This window comes from Aspergillus karnatakaensis, assembly GCF_047715665.1.
Source record: "Aspergillus karnatakaensis strain CBS 102800 unplaced genomic scaffold BJY04scaffold_42, whole genome shotgun sequence".
Taxonomy (NCBI): domain Eukaryota; kingdom Fungi; phylum Ascomycota; class Eurotiomycetes; order Eurotiales; family Aspergillaceae; genus Aspergillus; species Aspergillus karnatakaensis.
In genome coordinates this window covers 180,452-197,659 of record NW_027395754.1, presented here as the reverse complement: position 1 = coordinate 197,659, position 17,208 = coordinate 180,452, and the positions used below count along the sequence as shown (strand labels likewise).

General features: G+C 50.5%; 7 protein-coding genes and 2 non-coding genes across 9 annotated transcripts; 5 read left to right on the top strand and 4 right to left on the bottom strand.

Annotated features, from left to right (window-relative positions):
• Nucleotides 1-207: 207 nt before the first annotated feature.
• Nucleotides 208-2,131, top strand: BJY04DRAFT_229582 (general substrate transporter; the record flags this gene model as incomplete). The annotated part of the gene is made up of 6 exons (XM_073719096.1): nt 208-415; nt 468-869; nt 921-1,409; nt 1,465-1,686; nt 1,742-1,850; nt 1,908-2,131. 6 exons carry the CDS (start codon nt 208-210, stop codon nt 2,059-2,061), a joined length of 1,584 nt encoding a protein of 527 aa, XP_073568704.1. The 3' UTR covers nt 2,062-2,131.
• A 3,089-nt stretch (nt 2,132-5,220) lies between these two features.
• BJY04DRAFT_220720 (glycoside hydrolase superfamily) lies at nt 5,221-6,408 on the top strand (the record flags this gene model as incomplete). The annotated part of the gene is made up of 3 exons (XM_073716939.1): nt 5,221-5,404; nt 5,454-5,818; nt 5,869-6,408. 3 exons carry the CDS (start codon nt 5,221-5,223, stop codon nt 6,406-6,408), a joined length of 1,089 nt encoding a protein of 362 aa, XP_073568703.1.
• BJY04DRAFT_194812 (uncharacterized protein) lies at nt 6,344-8,081 on the bottom strand. The gene is made up of 2 exons (XM_073712122.1): nt 7,364-8,081; nt 6,344-7,307 (listed from the first exon to the last, which is right to left on the bottom strand). The coding sequence occupies exons 1-2, from the start codon at nt 7,893-7,895 to the stop codon at nt 6,880-6,882; spliced, it is 960 nt and encodes a 319-aa protein (XP_073568702.1). The 5' UTR covers nt 7,896-8,081; the 3' UTR covers nt 6,344-6,879.
• A 524-nt stretch (nt 8,082-8,605) lies between these two features.
• Nucleotides 8,606-8,693, bottom strand: BJY04DRAFT_t118. The gene has a single exon. It is a non-coding gene; the product is annotated as a tRNA-Pro (tRNA).
• Nucleotides 8,694-9,174: 481 nt separating this feature from the next.
• BJY04DRAFT_t119 lies at nt 9,175-9,262 on the top strand. The gene has a single exon. It is a non-coding gene; the product is annotated as a tRNA-Pro (tRNA).
• Nucleotides 9,263-11,024: 1,762 nt separating this feature from the next.
• BJY04DRAFT_220718 (uncharacterized protein) lies at nt 11,025-13,036 on the top strand (the record flags this gene model as incomplete). Its single annotated transcript, XM_073716938.1, has 2 exons — nt 11,025-11,455; nt 12,478-13,036. 2 exons carry the CDS (start codon nt 11,025-11,027, stop codon nt 13,034-13,036), a joined length of 990 nt encoding a protein of 329 aa, XP_073568701.1.
• Nucleotides 13,037-13,161: 125 nt separating this feature from the next.
• BJY04DRAFT_220717 (kinase-like domain-containing protein) lies at nt 13,162-13,938 on the bottom strand (the record flags this gene model as incomplete). The annotated part of the gene is made up of 1 exon (XM_073716937.1): nt 13,162-13,938. The coding sequence occupies one exon, from the start codon at nt 13,936-13,938 to the stop codon at nt 13,162-13,164; it is 777 nt and encodes a 258-aa protein (XP_073568700.1).
• Nucleotides 13,939-14,126: 188 nt separating this feature from the next.
• On the bottom strand, nt 14,127-15,473 carry BJY04DRAFT_194808 (uncharacterized protein). The gene is made up of 3 exons (XM_073712121.1): nt 15,371-15,473; nt 14,931-15,191; nt 14,127-14,468 (listed from the first exon to the last, which is right to left on the bottom strand). Exons 2-3 carry the CDS (start codon nt 15,035-15,037, stop codon nt 14,342-14,344), a joined length of 234 nt encoding a protein of 77 aa, XP_073568699.1. The 5' UTR covers nt 15,038-15,191; nt 15,371-15,473; the 3' UTR covers nt 14,127-14,341.
• Nucleotides 15,474-15,628: 155 nt separating this feature from the next.
• On the top strand, nt 15,629-16,948 carry BJY04DRAFT_106047 (3' exoribonuclease family protein). The gene is made up of 2 exons (XM_073708039.1): nt 15,629-15,819; nt 15,873-16,948. Exons 1-2 carry the CDS (start codon nt 15,684-15,686, stop codon nt 16,703-16,705), a joined length of 969 nt encoding a protein of 322 aa, XP_073568698.1. The 5' UTR covers nt 15,629-15,683; the 3' UTR covers nt 16,706-16,948.
• The last annotated feature ends 260 nt before the right edge of the window (nt 16,949-17,208 follow it).

Genomic DNA, 17,208 nt, shown 5'->3' with positions numbered 1-17,208 from the left:
ATCTGGTGATGGGGCAACCCTAAGCCGGAGGCTCATAAGTCCGTCCTAGTGTGGTCTCAAGAGTGACCCCAGATTCGGCACTCCACAATATCTCCAGCTCTGGAACGTGAGAGGTCAATTGGCGCAGAAGTATAAGTATGGGGCATTCCCGCATTTTGAGAATGTAGATCGAGCACCTTTTCCATCATTCAATCCCCGCACTCCACCATGGCTGACAAAGTTCAATCTCAGACACATCCAGATTTTGCCCACGATGAGGATACTGCTACCGTGGAGAAGTCTTCTTCGAACGTTCAGCCGAGTACCATCGCTGCCAGATTTGATGTTTTGGGTGGCCCGCCTAGTCCGTGGGGACGCGGCCATTTGAAGCTTTACGGCGCCTGCTTGATCATCTATCTTTGTTCTACTATGAATGGTATGTCTGGCAACAGCTCGGAAGATGCCCCCTTATAAGCTAACCTGAAAAGGGTACGATGGCTCGCTCATGGGCTCTATAAATGTCCTGCCGGAGTACCAAACCTACTACAATACTGGGGCTGGCGGCTCCTCAACAACAGGCTTGGTGTTTTCCATCTTCAACATCGGTCAGATGGCCGGTGCGCTGTTTGTCTGGATCAACGACCTATGTGGTCGAAAGAAGACTCTATGCGTCACAGCCTTCGGCGTCTGCTGCTCTGCTGTCTTCACCGCGGTTGCACCGACTCTGCCAGCATTCATCGCAGCTAGATTTCTTCTCAGCTTCTTCTCAACAATCTGCTGTGTCGCCGCGCCAATGTTGCTGGTGGAGATTGCACCCCCTCTTCATCGTGCTACTGTGGCTGGTATATACAATACTCTATACTATGTCGGGAGCATAGTTGCGACGTTTAGTAAGATTGATCTGCCTGCTCTTTATCTAGCATCTTTGCTGACTTGCATAGCCATGTACGGCGCCAACATCCATCTAGACGGAAACATCAAATGGCGTCTCCCCCTCTGGCTGCAGATTCTCTGCCCAGGCCTTGCCTGTATCGGCAGCTGGTGGCTCCCCGAGAGTCCGCGTTGGCAAATCGCGCAGGGCAAATACGAAGAAGCTCGGCAGTTCATCATCGAGCACCACGCAAACGGGGATGCAAGTCACCCTATAGTTGCTATTGAAATGCAAGAAATTGAGAACTCCCTCATTGAGATCCGCGGCCGCTCAACCTGGGCTTGCTTTGACCTGCGAAGTCTATTCAAGTCTCGGGCGCGTCTTTATAGGGTAATGCTGGTTATTACGATGGGCTGGTTTGGCCAGTTTAGCGGCAACAATGTGGTGTCTTATTATCTTCCGATCATGGTTGAGAATGTGGGAATTACATCGACGAATATGGTGCTGCTGTTGAATGCGATTTATGCGGTTACGGGGTGGATTGCAGCGACTTGCGGAGGTATGTGCCCGTTGACTATGTCGCACCGGAGGAATCGCTAATAAGACTCTGTTAGCTCGCCTACACGACATTGTTGGTCGAAGAAAAATGCTCATGGGCTCGTGTCTCGGGATGTCTGTTGCGTTGGCAATTGTCGCTGGCACGGCTGCCGCGTACGAGCAGTCTGGCAGCGTTTCTTCGAGCTCGGCGAGCATCGCCTTCATCTTTATCTTCGGGGTTGTCTTTGCAGTCGCCTTTACGCCAATGCAGCCTATCTACCCCGCCGAGGTTCTAGCCAGTGAGTCTCCTTAATGATCTAATCTGCTCGATTCAAGTTAACCCTTGCCTCACAGACGACATGCGCGCAAACGGCATGATGGTCTTCCAAATTACGTCCGGCTGCGCAAGCTTCGTCAACACTTTTGCAGCGCCTATTGCTATGGAGAATATTAGATACTGGTTGTGAGTGGCCTTTTCTGTTGTCTTTGACGCAGTCGTGTTATACTGATTCCGAGTCAGCTATGTCTTCTTCGTCTTTTGGGATCTGTTCGAGTTCGTCTTTATCTATTTCTTCTTCGTCGAGACTAAAGGGCGGACTCTCGAGGAGCTAGATGCCGTTTTTGAGGCGAAGAATCCGCGAAAAGCTAGCACTCGCAAGGTAGACGCAAGGTAGATTGACAGTGGTTATTCTACGGAGGCTGCTATGTATTGGTGGAAAGAAATCGTATTGAGCGAGTGAGGAGATGTTATAATACTTGAAACTTCAATTACAGATCTCGAATTCTAGCCTTTTATTATTGCAAGCTATACGGATCCTAGCTACGCCATGTGCACATGTCTATCGGCACAAGCAGCTTCCCGAGCTTCTGTCTAGGGCCTCGGCTTCCCGTCAATACCTATCGTAAGCTAGAACGGCTTTCTAGAATCCCGCACTAGCTTTGATCTGAGAGGTACAGATCGAAACGTCTGTGATTATTGTGCCTTGCACGGAATCTTGAGATCACGGCTTAGCTCAATCTGCACCCCAGATACCCTGGATCTGAGCCGCGACGGGGTCGAAGCCGTGCCGAGAGCAATCCTGTTGGTTTGATTGAGCACCTGCATACACATGAACCATAGTTTCAGCATGAAAATGTCCTTCGGTGATGGGTCTGTATTGAGGCATACCCCGCCTAGTGACTCCGTACCCCGGGCCCACCCGCTCATGGAGATCCTTCAAATTGACAGGAATAGGCCCCTAACACGGAGTTTTCTCTTTCCTTCTTCTGTCAGTTTAGGAAAATGGAACTGGGCTCCCGTGGAAAGGCTACTGCATCGTGCGCAGAGTGTCGTCGGCGTCGAATTCGGTGTGAAGGAATGACAGCCCCTTGTCGACAGTGCGTCTACTACCAAGTCACGCACCTTTGCCACTATCCTCCCCGCAAAGCAAGACGCAATGTTTCATGGAGGTCAGCAATTTGCTCCAAAACCTCAATCTTGCAAGTCTAACAACTTCTAGATCGCATGCTGAGCTCTCAGATACCCATGCCAAATCTCAAAAGATCATCGACACTCTTTTCCCGTCCTGCTCGCTCGACGACCTCGCTACCATGACTCGAGGCACCCTGGTAGCAAAAGCACAATCACTGCTGCAGGAATCATACACTTCTACCAGCGACGAGAAACCAGAAAATGATCTTCAAGACTTGGAGCCCCCACCCGAGCGAGATTTCACCTGGGATGAAGTTTCCGACGATGACAGCGACACGGCGCAAGTCGCCGACGACATCAACGGGCTGGCGGTGTCGCTGGACTCACTCAACTCGGTGCACGCCTCGTACCTTGGAACTTCGTCTGTGCCCACAATATTGCGAGTGATAGCCCATCTATCCCCTCGGATTCGACAGGTCGTTCCTTCCAATCCCGAAACGTGGAAAGCATCTCTTGTCCAGGCTGCATCACCGGAGAGTATCACGCCTGTAGAGCTTGACGAGCTGTCTCTGATAAACGCTTACTTCTTACATGTTCATCCTGTCACACCAATGGTGGATGAGGTTGACTTCCGCCAGAGATATACTGAGGGAGGTGTCTCTGACAACAACCAGGCATGGCTTGCTCTGTACAACATGGTGCTTGCCATGGGCTGTTTCGCCTCGGATAGTGCACAATTCAACAAGCGCAATGCCGTGTACAAGCGTGCATTGTCGTATTTGAGCTTGTCTTCGCTTGGATCCGGTCACCTGTACACAGTTCAAGCTCTCGCCCTTTATGGAGGGTACTTGCTTCACTACCTGAACAAACCAAATACGGCGAGTGCAGTGATTGGTGCCACAATTCGTATGGCTGTTGCTATGGGCTTGCACAGGGCCCAGTTACCAAAGTATAACAACCAAGGTGCAGCACAGTGCGCCACTCAAAACTCCATCATGACTCGCATCCGGACCTGGTGGTCCATCTTTTGCTTGGATACTTGGGCTGCTGCAACACTCGGTCGACCTGGACTGGGTTATTGGAACCCTGCGACGGTATTGACATCGTCAACATCGTCTCTCGCAAGCTTAGATTACGGAACTATATCTCTCACTGCAAGCGAGCAATTCTGCAAAATCGCCACGCGCATCCAAGAACGACTCGCGCATATGCCTTTAATCACAACCGAGGAGATTACTGACTTCGACCAGGAGCTCCTCAAGTGGCAGAGCTCTCTACACATGTTTCTAGCCAATGCAGACCATTGCCCTCCTAATCTTCGGGTCGCGAGAGGCTTGCTGCGGTGCAGGTTCATTACTACTCGACTAACCCTGTACCGCCCGTGTCTCCTCAGTGCAGCGCTACACAGGAAGCCGTGGTCATCGAATGTCGAGCCCCAGGCTCAGATGCCGCATGTAGTAAAATGTGTTGAGATTGCCCGAGAAGGCATCGACATTATTTCACTGGATTGGTTTCCCAATCACATCCTCACATGGAACGACGCCTGGCATCTTTTTCAGATCACGCTAGTACTTGTCCTCGCCATTGTCTCGATTCCAAGCTCTGATGCAACGGGCGACGAACGGACTCGATGCGACGAATATATCAACAAAGTACTGGATTTATTCTCGCAAATGGAGCCATACAATGCCGGCGCCACCCGGAGTAAACGCATTATCCAAATCCTGTATGATAACATCTTGAGCCAGGAAAGCGATACCGATCGGACTGGTGGAGGGGAAGTAGGGTTTGACGCAATGGGGTCGTCAGTGTTGGATTTTTTGAATCTGGATGTAGATATGGTGGCTGGGGCAGAAGAAGGGGGGTGGTTAGGGCTTCTCTATAACTATAGTGAATGACCAGTTCAGTACAGCCATTCTAGCCTCCAGCCTCTGAAGATGAGAATCCGCCTATCCTCCAGATTTGTATTAACGTGAAACTCGCCCGACTACAATCCACTGCCGAGGCCCATCTGCCTCCTTACTCAGCGGGGAAATCTCCTCGAGACCTCAAGGCTAGTACAGAATACACCTCTAGATCTAATCGAAATGTATCCATTCTACCTCTTATGAATCAGATAGCAACAATATGGGCCCGGACTCGCCGACAATGCTCGGACTACAGACCCAAAGCGGGCGGTAGTGGGGTAGGGGTGCAACGGGCTTTGGAGAGTCCGTCCTAGCGCATAGCCCAAGCATGGAATTGGCCAAGGGGAGATGAGAAACGGAGCACCCCGTTTCAAGATCTGCAGATGCCGAGTGAAGATCGATGGTGTGCTGAAGTATAAATACAGCGATCATGGTCGGGGGTTGAACATTCTACCAGACTTCAGCAGGTGTCTTTGAATCAGTCACACCAAGGTCCTCGGTATAGCAAGATCAACATGCAGCTCTTCTCGCTTGCTGTGTTTCTAGTCGGATTGTCCACGGTGACATCAACTCTCGCGGCCAAGTCTTTCTCGGCTTCGAATCTTTACTATGCTGCTGGGTTGACGGACGCGCAGTCGACGACGCTGTTTGAGGGTCTGCAGGATGCTGATGTCAAGGTCCTGCGTGTCTGGCTTGATGGTGCGTTTCCCCTATACTAGCTACTACAGACCTGATTTAACCCTTCTAGGCCAGTCTGGAACCGTCAAAGGAACCCCTATCAACAACTTCAACAGCCTCCAAGGAGCCAGCCCTGACGCCTGGGACGACACCGTACTAAACCGTCTCGACAGTTTCATGGTCAAAGCCCACGGCTACGGTATCAAGCTCCTCATCTCGATCCACAGCTACAACGCTCTCGAAGCAGCCAACGACTTCTACGGCCAGTGGTACGGCACCGGTGATTTCTACACCAACACCGACGCCATCGGGTACTTCAAAGACCGCATCGCTCATGTCCTCGCGCACGTCAACCCCGCAAATGGCAAAACCTGGGGCGAAAGCTCAGAATACATCTTTGCATTCGAAGCCCAGAACGAAGCCATGCACCCACAGGTAAGCAGTCCCCCACCTAGTACACCCAGCATAATTAACCAAACAACCAGGGCAACCCCTCCGCCCTCACATCCTGGCAATGCACCATGGCCCAAGCTATCAAAGACAACATGAACCACAACCCCAACATCCTCGTCTCCACCGGCGGCGGCGCCTACCTCGACAACTCCCTGCTAGACGGCTACTTCACCTGCGACGCCCTCGACATCCTCGCAATCCACGCCTACGGCGTGACCGACTTTGAGACCTCCAAGCTGCAGCCCTACGTCGAGCGCGCCAAGTCCGCCGGCAAGAAACTCATCATGCAGGAGTGGGGCGCGTGCTACACCACCGCGGACAACCACGCGTGCAATGGCGGCAGTCCGCTCGACGTGGGTACTCGGGATGCGAATATCCGGAGCTGGGCGGCGAGTATTGATGCCGCGGGGATTCCGTGGTTCTATTGGCAGATCCTGCCCAATGCTGATCCGCATGAGGGGTGGGATTATGAGGTTGGGGTTGATGATACGAACTGGGGGGCTTTGAGGGATGCGGGGGTTGCGGCTGGGCTGGTTGAGGCGGAGTTTGACTTTTCGGCGTTCTTGCTGTGAGAGAAGATGGATTGTGTGGTAGGGCTGTACTGGTCTGATTGAGAATCAGATTTGAAGGACTTCTTTCTCTGTTCGGGTAGCTAGGGGGTGTTGTTGTCGATTCTCTCATCTTACCTTGATTACGCAAAAGAGCACCAACTCATCATCGCCATTCAATACATCTGCGTTTGTTTCCTTGTTATGATCAAACGACGGCTTGCGCTTGTCACAATTGTCTAGCAGCGCCGGCCCACCAAGTTGAAGCGCAGGGGCTGTCCTCATTCTGTTCTTTCCGAACGGGAGCGAGGACCGTTGCTGTATATTGGGGCTTCTAAGGTAGTGCTTCTGGGCATGGAACTATGGCACTATTCGCAGCAATTTGCGCCTCTCTCAGTAGCTCTTTTAGTACATGAAGCAACTAGAGGGTCAGCGGATTACAAATCCTCTTCGCAAAATATATCTTTCCTGACACAAACACCCCATGCAAGGTATCTAGAGCATCATCGCAACCAGAGCACCAAGCACAGCCGGGAAAACAGCCACAGACGCCCGCACACCCGCGTTATCGTTATCCTCCGGGCTATCATCAGATCCAGAGGCACTTTCGTGGTCGCTCCCATCTCCACCATCACCGGCATTTTCGATTTCATCATCACTCGCCTTCAAACAGACAAACTCTATCTCAATCTCATCAAAATCCACTAGCCTTTCGCCTTGGTATTCCTGCTCCTCAGAATTATAGACTGGCTCGACATAGACCGGGGCGCGCACCACAATCCCAACTCCCGCTTTGGCGAGCTGCGTTTCGTATGATCTTTTTCTATCAACCGGGAATGAATATGTTTGGTTTGCGCTTCCCGAGGGGAGGTGCTCGGAGTGGATGTATTCCTGTATCCGTTCGACCCATTCCACGGCGAAGGCTGAGGTTTAGGGCTTAGTAAGTATTCATACCGACAGGAACAGCAAGGGAACCTACGTCTAGTCACAGAGTCAGACGTATTCCAAGTACTTGTCAGCGCCGAGTCATCGAACAGATCAACAGGGCACGAGAGGTTCCGGGGTGGGTTCGCAGTGAGTTCCTTCAAAGCGTTGGGGAGCGACTGGTTCTGCTGCTCGTAGACGTTCGGTATAATCCCCCATCGCAGTGCGTCTTTGAGGTTCTCGGCGCACTGGTCGCTGATAATGCCATTGCATCCGTTGTTGCCGCCGTTACTGGCGCTGGAGGCATTTGTGAAAAGCATGGCGACCTGGGTGAGGTTTCTGGCCTCGTTGTTTGTGTGTAGGACGGGGTATTCGAGCCAGAAGGCGGTCTTTTGGACATTGGAAGAGATTGAGTCGATTGCGTAGACGAAGGTAGCGTTTTTGGTGAAAAGGTTGTCGAATGCGAAGGAGCGTGTGGCTTTGGTTTGCACGTTGATGCAGTTGGTTGGGTTGTTGTAGTCGCAGGTCCCTGCTGCTGCTGATAAATGAAGGGCAGACAGCAGCAGGAGGGAAATGAGTGTGTTCATTTTGACAAAGGAGTGTGAGTGTGTCGAGAATACCGTTCAAGCCTCGACCTTAGGGGGCGGGCTCTGTTTTAAGGGCAAGGCACTCGACACCGGTCTTGCCCAGTAGTAACATCATGTGCTAGAACCAGGGCCGGACCAACTTTAGCTCGTCTTATAGCGAACAACGGCCCAGTGACAGGGTGTTTTCAGTTGCCGCAGCAGCTCGTGCAAGGCTAGAGTAGGAGAATGCGGTCCGTGACTGGCTGATCATCGGCTTAATTTCCGGAGACCGAGCTTAGCATTGTAGATGAACGAATTACGACGACCTGGCTAGGACAGGTCTATTTGAAATTAGAGAGGCTCATTCGGCTCCTTCCGCTAGCAATGAGTCGACTCCGAGAGTCCGAGTCTGTAGTGTCAGTCCTAAGATGCCTGATGCCCTTTTTCATCACTCCATGGTTCTACTGGGGTGCCGTGGCCCGAAACCCTAAATTGGATGGCGACTATGCAACACCTAACGTCCAATATTTGGCTGCGAGGCTATCGAGTCAATCGAATGTCGTTTGCGAATAGACTCTATTGATATTGATCATCTTCTAATGCTTGCTTATGTTTATGAGAACTCGGATTTCGCCGGCGCGGGTGTTTGGCGGTCACCCTCTCCCCCCACTCTCCCCTTTGAACGAGGCACCGAAAGGGGCAAAAAGATAGAGCAAAAAGATAACATAATCGGCCTCAACCGCGGATCGAACGCGGGACCTCTCGCATGCATGCTAGGGTGGACCCTAAGCGAGAATCATACCACTAGACCATCGAGGCTTGTCATGTGATAACACCAGCTGTTAGAGTGACCTGAGTACTACGCCTACAGCGTACTTTGTTTCGATGCATGTGTACATATTAGTGGCCGCAGACAGGCTAATCTAGGTAGAATCTACGAGGTATAGACTGGTCAGGTCACAGTATACAGTTCCCTTGTCAGAAACCAGTAGTGACCCGGGTTGGTGAATCAACTCGATATAGGTGCTCCTAGGAGAGAGGTATATATATTCACTACACTTCGGAATTAGTATGCTCACAGAAGTTGTATATGATTGGTCATAATACGGACCGATCTGCCACTGACCCAGTAGTAAGGCTCGTTTGGAGCGGCTACTGAATAACGGGATCCTTCAGTACACCGACTTGAAGTCCCAACTCCCACCTCCAGAGTCTATGGCTCTCATACTCGCGCCTCTAGCTTGCTAGCTGTATATTGACACTTCAATCAATGTAACAGCAGCTGTATATCACATGACAAGCCTCGATGGTCTAGTGGTATGATTCTCGCTTAGGGTCCACCCTAGCATGCATGCGAGAGGTCCCGCGTTCGATCCGCGGTTGAGGCCGGTTATGTTTTTGCTCCTGTAGCTACGGTGGGGACTTGGATTTGATTTTTACGAAGTCGGATGTTAAAGTTTGATATTGATCACGTGTGAGCCACACTGGGCTAGCGCCCGACGGATCCGGGTCCGGGCCCATGGGTGCGGGTTCGGCGGCTTCCTTTTTAGGCGGGTGCGTTGATACCCTTCGGCAAGCATCTCTAGTACACCAGGAGAAGGTTGATATGACAAGAAACTCACTGAACGTATCAATGCTGAGTCTAAAATACCATCCCAGGTCTTCCGCACCATTCGTCTTCACCGACGCCTTCAACGCGTCGCCAAGAATCTGCCCGAATGTCGGGTCTAAATGCAGTAAAACCTCATAACATTCATTACACACGTCTCGCCTGAGGAAGTTTTTGTTATGCTCGGAGATGAGCATGACTATGCTTGATGTCCTCGCGGATGCGGGAGCACCTAACCTGTACCTTGGATTGCAGCAAATGCTCAGCTCGACTGGAGGGAACACAAGGGTCAGTGATGAAGGTCGCACGGTTTCCCCCGTGACCCCATTATTCGCACGCATCAAGTATGCAGAGCTCATCTGATGAAGTCCCTGACTTGATGTTCCCCAGCCACAAGTCTGAATCGACCAAGCAGGGTGTGATCAATTGTCGTTCGCTCGCAAGTAGCTTGAGGTAAGGAATTACCACCCCAAGAAAGCTGCCTCAAAGTCTCCAGTTGCTCTTCAATCTAGTTATAATAGAGATTCCATTCGTGTGGATGTCTTGGGCTTCTCGAAAGTACATCTGGGTACTCGCGTGTCTGGAGGTTTCCACTAGGAGCCACAATTTGAGTGGCGAGTCCCAAACATCCCCCTACTCAAGGGACTTTACAGTCAAGGTAATTGAGTTGGATAGCACAGTAATATACCCCAAAGCCAGAACTGTCAAATAGTGCCGCCGATATCGAGGTCGCTTTGCCAGGCGAACTCGATCAGCAACTTAGACATTATTAAGTTACGTAGTTATCGGATGCCGAGAGCATTGATCGTTTCCACCCTGTCTAAATAGGTAGCTCCTCCACCCCTTTTGCCTCTTTTTCCCCCCCAACAACCTACCTGAATATTACCGTATAATATGGGACAGGGAAGCTCCACCGAGATGCCTGACTGCGAAACGCGAACGAGGCTTCAAAACCAGCGCCAAAGAATGCGGCCAGGGAGGCCGTCAGCTGCATCTCGTGTGGAAGTGAAGTTGGGGTCGGATTCTGAATCTAATTCAACCTCGAGCTCAGAATCAGAGACGGATTCAGCCTCAACCTCGGACTCAGTAGTGGTTATCACAGGACAAGACAACACCGAAATGACGGTTGGGGCCCCGGAATCAGTCTCCATCTCTGATTCTTCCTCCAGTACAGATGAAAGCTCTGAAACAGAGTCAGAGTCAGGGTCAGATTCTGACTCCCACCCAGCACCCAGTATCCGTACCTATGGACGGCCACAAAGAATAAGACCCGACACGACCGATGATTCGAACGCCGCAACCCCATCGATATCTCCGGCAAAACCAGATGCAGCCTTCCTCTCCTCACACTACAACTTTCTCAAGTCCTACAAGCCCCGGCTTACATTGGATGATCTGACCGGCTCATATATCATATCATCTATTCACCCGAAACAGCAAAAAGGTTCACCGGTCACCTGGCCCTATCACTGGATATCTAGCCCCCAAACAGCCTGCATGGATCCGTTGCGATATTCCGATTCGGAGATGAAGAGAGGACGATGCTATTCTCACTATCTCCGGCGGCGCTCACAGAGTTCATCCAGGAGATGACCGTCATCAACAATGCGTATAGAAACCGGGCCGACGAAGATGGAGCAAGAAGGCTCTCATCCGCACTTGCAGGTGCTGAAGCTCACAGCCGCAAACGCAAACCCAACGAAACCCCCTCCACAATCCAGCTCTCAAAAAGGCCAAAAATATCGACAACACCACCTAATCGCGTCTACTTCCAATGGGCCGGTGCATCGGCAGCCAGATCCGAGGTTGAAGACAGACTCGATATCGTCGAGAACGGTGGATACCTAGACTTTGATCCAACCAGGGCTGCTGCGCATGGCGAGTGGGTGTACACCGGGTTCTTTGGCAAGAAGAAGCTCGGGCTCTCGATCTACAAGGTCAGTATTGAACCCGGAGTGCATTCTGTGGCGAAGTGAGTGCGTCTCCCTCATCCGAAAGGCTGTATATCGCACGCTTCTTGGACGGAAGGCACGATCTGGGTTGGGAAGGAGCAAACAAGCACCCATCTTCGCTCCTTCCTCGCATCGAGCAATCCCAAAATGGAAGGCACGGCACGAGGTAGGAAGGAGCGATTGATCTTGGTTGCACTTTCCTTGTGGAGGGATTGTTGGAAATAGAAGGCACGATCTGAGACAGGAAGGAGCGACCGGTGACTCCCTCCATCGCGCCTTCCCTGTGTACCGGGGGCGCTGGAAAGGGAAAGAACGATTCCATTCTCGGAAGGCGCAACCATGTCCCTATCCGTTGTGCGTTCCTTCCAGAAAGCACTACTGAAACGGAAGGCACGGTTGAACTCTGAGGAAGGATCGACCAGATCTCCCTTGGAGAGGCCTCCTAGAGGGAAGGCACCATCTGGACATCCATTCAATGTAGACAAGACCATATACCCTAGGACGTAACATGTTGTAGTATGCTTGCACCCCTCTCCAAGCCAGTGATATAATCTTTATATTCACCCTTGTTAGCTATTTTGTCGGCGGAAGGCATAACGCTGTGCCAGGTGAGAACTATTGATGTGCACTATGAGCTGCGGATGTGTAGTAAGTCTATGGTCTTATTGATGAGCGCGAGGCGAGGACCAAAGTGTGGCAACCTGCCAGGTTCTTTCGGGTGGAGTGGAATGGAAAGGAAATGGAGTTGTTGTAAGCGCCATGACAACCAACAGTTGCGCGCCCACATCCTAGCCGCAGCGTGAACTCCCTGTTTTGATAGGTGCGGCTTGATTCTGCCTTGGGTAGGTACACAAGGCTCTTCACCCACATTGGAGTCTTAAGTTTGGGGATGAACTGCTGCCTGGCCAGCCTGTTGATACGAGATCAACCTTCGAATCTTCAGAGTATCAATAGTTTCAGGAACTCATACATCTGTCACCGGTAAGAGGCAAGAGTAGAGATTACGCGGAGAGAAAAAAGCTGACAATGTTGGTATCTATAGTTCAAGCAACATGAACATTCCACGCCCGCAATTCCAAGCCCTGGGATTCATCCCAGTAGGTGAGCGAGAGAAAACAATGAGCTACTCAGTCGAGAGCGTTCTCGCTGTTGCCCACGAGGAACTTTCCGGAGGAGGCAACCACTGGTGTTTCTACCTTCAAATCCCCGGAGGACAACACTCAGTCCACATCGACATCACGCCTTCCTACACAGTGCCTAGCACCACCCTGTCAGGTGGTTCAAAGGCATATATGCTCGTCAGTCATCTGGAGTATCAGTATCTACAGTCAGCAACCAAAGTTGTACAACTGGATGTTCGGGCTGGGCTTGCGGTCCGTGATTTCGTCGATCTGCCTGTGGAAAACGGGCGCCACCAGTACGAGTTTAACAGTGAAGGTCAAGGTTGCAGATACTGGACCGATGAACAGATAGATCTCTTTTTTTTTTCGCGCGGCTTCTTTGTTACCCGGGCGCAGGTCACGGAGGCCAAAAATGCTATCCTTACCCAGCACCCTAGTGGACTGCAATATCCTCTCGTGGTCGGTGCATACTGGAGGTAACTAGACAGTTTATTTTGCTACTTAGTGTTTGCGGCTCTCGAGAAGTCACGACGATTGTCAAAATGAAGACGAAACGGATAGAGATGAGGAAAGACCTCAACAGCTATAGAAGCAGAGCTACCGCTTCACTCAGAAGGAAAGCGTTCATTCCCGGACCCGACCAGCCATTCCTGTAGATCCTCAAACGCATCAAGGTCGTTCTTTTCCATCGAGATATCCACAGAAGCATCATGCCACTGGTGCGTTCTTTTCGTCTCAGTACTTCTTAATGACTCCCCGATATATCGACAGCTGTCGAAATCAATAAGAATCAATGTACCGTCTTGATCAAGCATGATATTCGCAGGGTTGATATCATTATGAACCAGTCCAAGAGAATGAAAATGCTTGATAGCACTTAGGATCCCCGCAAGGCCGTGTAATATACCTTCTGTCACAAGTTCCCGTACACTAGAACGAAACGCACCCTTATTCAAACGCTGAGGATTGACAGTCTCAAGAAGCGTAGCGGTGTACTGCTTGAAGGCAAGCCCCGAGACTCGACCGTTGGTTTCAGTACAGCCAAAGTAAACTGCGATGTTTGGATGTGGATTCCTGCGAAGGATCTCGCATATTTTGATCTCGCGAGCAATGCGTTTTTCGAGGTCCCCGTCGATGTATGAGAGGAGACTGGGTGTTTTGATGTAGACTCCTGACCAGCCGGGATTTATCTTTGGGCCTCTGTCCTTGGTGGGGATTTGCTCCAGGTCTTGAAGGTCTTCGAGGGTCTTTGGGGAGGTGAATCGGTCTGACCATTTTCCTGAATAGAGTATGCCCTTTTGTCGGGCGAAGATACGGACGTAGGCAAATTGCATTTTTCCGTCCCTCTTTTTGAAGGACTCGTTCTTTTGAATGATCTCCATGGTAGCGCTTGTTGTGAAGACTAGAAGCTGGTTATGGGCTACCAGGCAAAGGAAGCACGCTGCACAAGTGACAAGCGCCAAGAATGCGAGCTGTGCGTTGTACAATTGTTCTTACACGCGACGCGAGATAGACATGCAGCTATACGGAATTCATGGTGAGATTACTTTTAAAAGAGGTAATTCAAGAATGAATGGAATGAATTGTCTCATTTGTACTATCAGAATAATTTGTCGATAATCTAAAGACGAGGTCAGCCAAATATTCTCTCGTCAAGTGGTAGAACAGCAAGTGTTGGATGTATGATCAATTCAGAAGGAAGGCAACGGAAATCTCCACACAATTGTTTGCGCAATTCAGAACAGGTCTGTGAGTTTACATCCGAGAATATTTCATCATATAAGATCATACAATCGACCAGCACGAGTCGAAGGAAGGGTGATATGAAAGCCAAAAGAGACAAGACAAGGGTGGACTCACACTTGGGAATTTAGTCACAGTAAACAACGTTGTTACTTGCGAGATAGCTCCACTGAACGACCTGTTAGCTGAAATGTTCAGGACAGCCAGTTCGTGCAAGAACATCCTCGCCAGCAACAGCAAACATAGTCAGACAAGCCGTTTAATTCATCCCATCCTCTGCCAGGCCTGAACCAGTCACAAGCCATCCAAGACGGACAACGAGCTCCCAGCTAGACCTGACACAAGTCAAGCAAGCATACAGCCAGTAAGAAATGCGAGAAGTAGAGCAATATGAGCCCACCTCCCGACACTCCACAACCATCCTCCCAATATCACAACTCGCTTCCGAAGAAACAGTGGAAAAGGTCCGGTATTAGGGAGGCGGAAAAATGGATTGCTCAGTTCTGTTGCAAGCCCATTGACAGACGCAGGCCCGAAAGGCGGTTTCTCAAAGAGAATCATTGAATGGATTGACTAGTTGTCATCATAAAGGCGTTGCGGGGAGGTGTGGTAATAACCAGCAAGTCCGTACCTTTTACGGAAATCGCGCCCGGCAATGACAGGAAGTCCTGATTCTTGTTGACAGTCAGTACTTGTTTGCCTCGGGAATAGAGCAAGCGAAGAGGTAGACAAAGGCATCAGGAGTTTTTGGTAAGGTATTTTGTCTTCTTCAAGGTATTTGCAGAAGCAGAACTGAAAAAAATTTGTCTCATCATGAAAGAGCACAGAAGCAAATGAAAATTCTTACCTATTTTGGACGCGTGGGACAACAGAGTCAAGTCACCTAAACTACCTGCGACATAGTCAGCAAAACATTCTAGAAACACAAGCTGTAAACAATAGTATTTCGAAAACGAGGATCAGATGGTGATGCATGTTTGTTCAATGGCCCATTTGTTTGTCGCCAGAACTACGATTTTTTGGATCGATTTCATCATGAAAAGGAAGGCAAGGAAAAGAAGGCAAACTCACGTTATTCTGTTAGCATCAAAGCTTGATGGCAGATAGAAACGAAACAGCAGAAGAGAAAAGCATTTTCCAACATCAGGAAAGCCATGTCGAGGACTGCTTGTGTGTGGGAAGAATAAGAAGAGAAGAGGAAGCGAACGGGAGGAAGAAAAAATATAAGAAGCACCGCCGGCCCCACTCCAAGCAAACAGTGCAAACTCTCTCAAAATTGTAGATTCCGGTTCTGGATACAACGACAGCTCTTCGATCTCTATATTTGCCGGTTCTTTCGATCGCTTTCGGTCGTTTAAGGAGTGCAGGTATCGAGACATGTGTAATGACTGACAGACGAAGAATCAATGGGCCGCCTGGTGGCACGCGCCCTCCAGTTTTTGCCTCCTCTCTCAAGTCCACAGCCAACACGGCAGAGCGACCACAACGTCAAAGGCAGCCGAATGAGCTGCGAAAGATCTGTATGCTGGTCGGAGTTTCCCTCTAGACGAACTAAAGCTTATCTCTTGTGCAGTTCTCAAAACCGGTCTGATCCCTTCAGCCTCTGGATCATCATACCTCGAATTCGAACCATCGGCTTCCCTCTCCGCTGCGCGAGCATCGCCTCATTCCCTTGTTCCACCTTCCTCCTCCTTGAAGCTCGCATGCACAGTCCACGGACCTAAACCACTACCGCGATCCGCGACATTTTCTCCTAACATTGTCCTCACAACCCACGTCAAGTACGCCCCATTTGCCGCTCGCAAGCGCAAAGGGCATATCCGCGATGCTAGCGAACGCGACTTGGGAGTGCATTTAGAAACTGCCCTCCGAGGCGTAATTGTCGCCGAGAGATGGCCAAAAAGTGGACTCGATATTACAATCACTATTCTTGAAGCGGAAGATGATCGCTGGTGGGGAGACGCCCCAGACTCGCATGATGCGGCGTGGGGGATGATGAATGTTCTGGCAGGATGCATTACTGCTGCCTCTGCCGCTATTTCTGATGCCAGGATTGACTGTCTCGATCTCGTGGCTGGTGGTGTAGCTGCCGTTGTTGCCGATGAGACAGCGGACGGGAGCAGCTCTGCTCCCAAGCTGATGCTCGATACGGATCCTGCAGAACATCGATCAATCTTGTCAGCTTGTGTCGTTGCTTATATGCCCGCGCGGGATGAGATCACGGAGATCTGGCTCAAGGGAGATACCTCTAAGGCATCGGCTGGGACGGATAATGAGGCCCTTGGTCACGAGGCCTTGATAGATGGTGCTGTGGATGCTGCTCGGGGTGCGCATTCGGTTCTCGCAGAAGCTGTTCGCGAGTCGGCAGAGCGTTTTGCTGGGCTTTTGACTGAGAGTTCTACATAATCCAATACATACCCTTTTCGTGTTCAACATCGGACCACCACTTCCACAATCCCTATTCGCGCCTTGCAGCAGCCGGGGTTGTAACATAAGAGATCCCGCTCACCCACTGTTCATCAGCCCTGCATGGTATGATTGTTCAGAATAATTCTTTAAGATTCCAGTCAGAACCCATCCATTGGGCATATCGCCGAAGGAAAGTTATATTGTTTAACAGCCAGGCCTACCTATACTCACAGATTCATTGTCACTAGACAGAACTCAGTGCCGAGCCTACTTCTCTCCTCTATTTCACTCAGTAACACCATCCCTTCATTCATCACAATTCATTCTTGTTCTAGTTGACTTGCCCTAACACTCTTTGAACATCACCAACACCACTCACCTACCTACTCACCTACCTACTCACCTCTCGAAGAACCTCCATCTACCTCTCCTGATCTGAGAGATAGCCATCAACTCCTCTAAGTTCTCTCACTTCAACCACCGTCATCCACACAATCCAA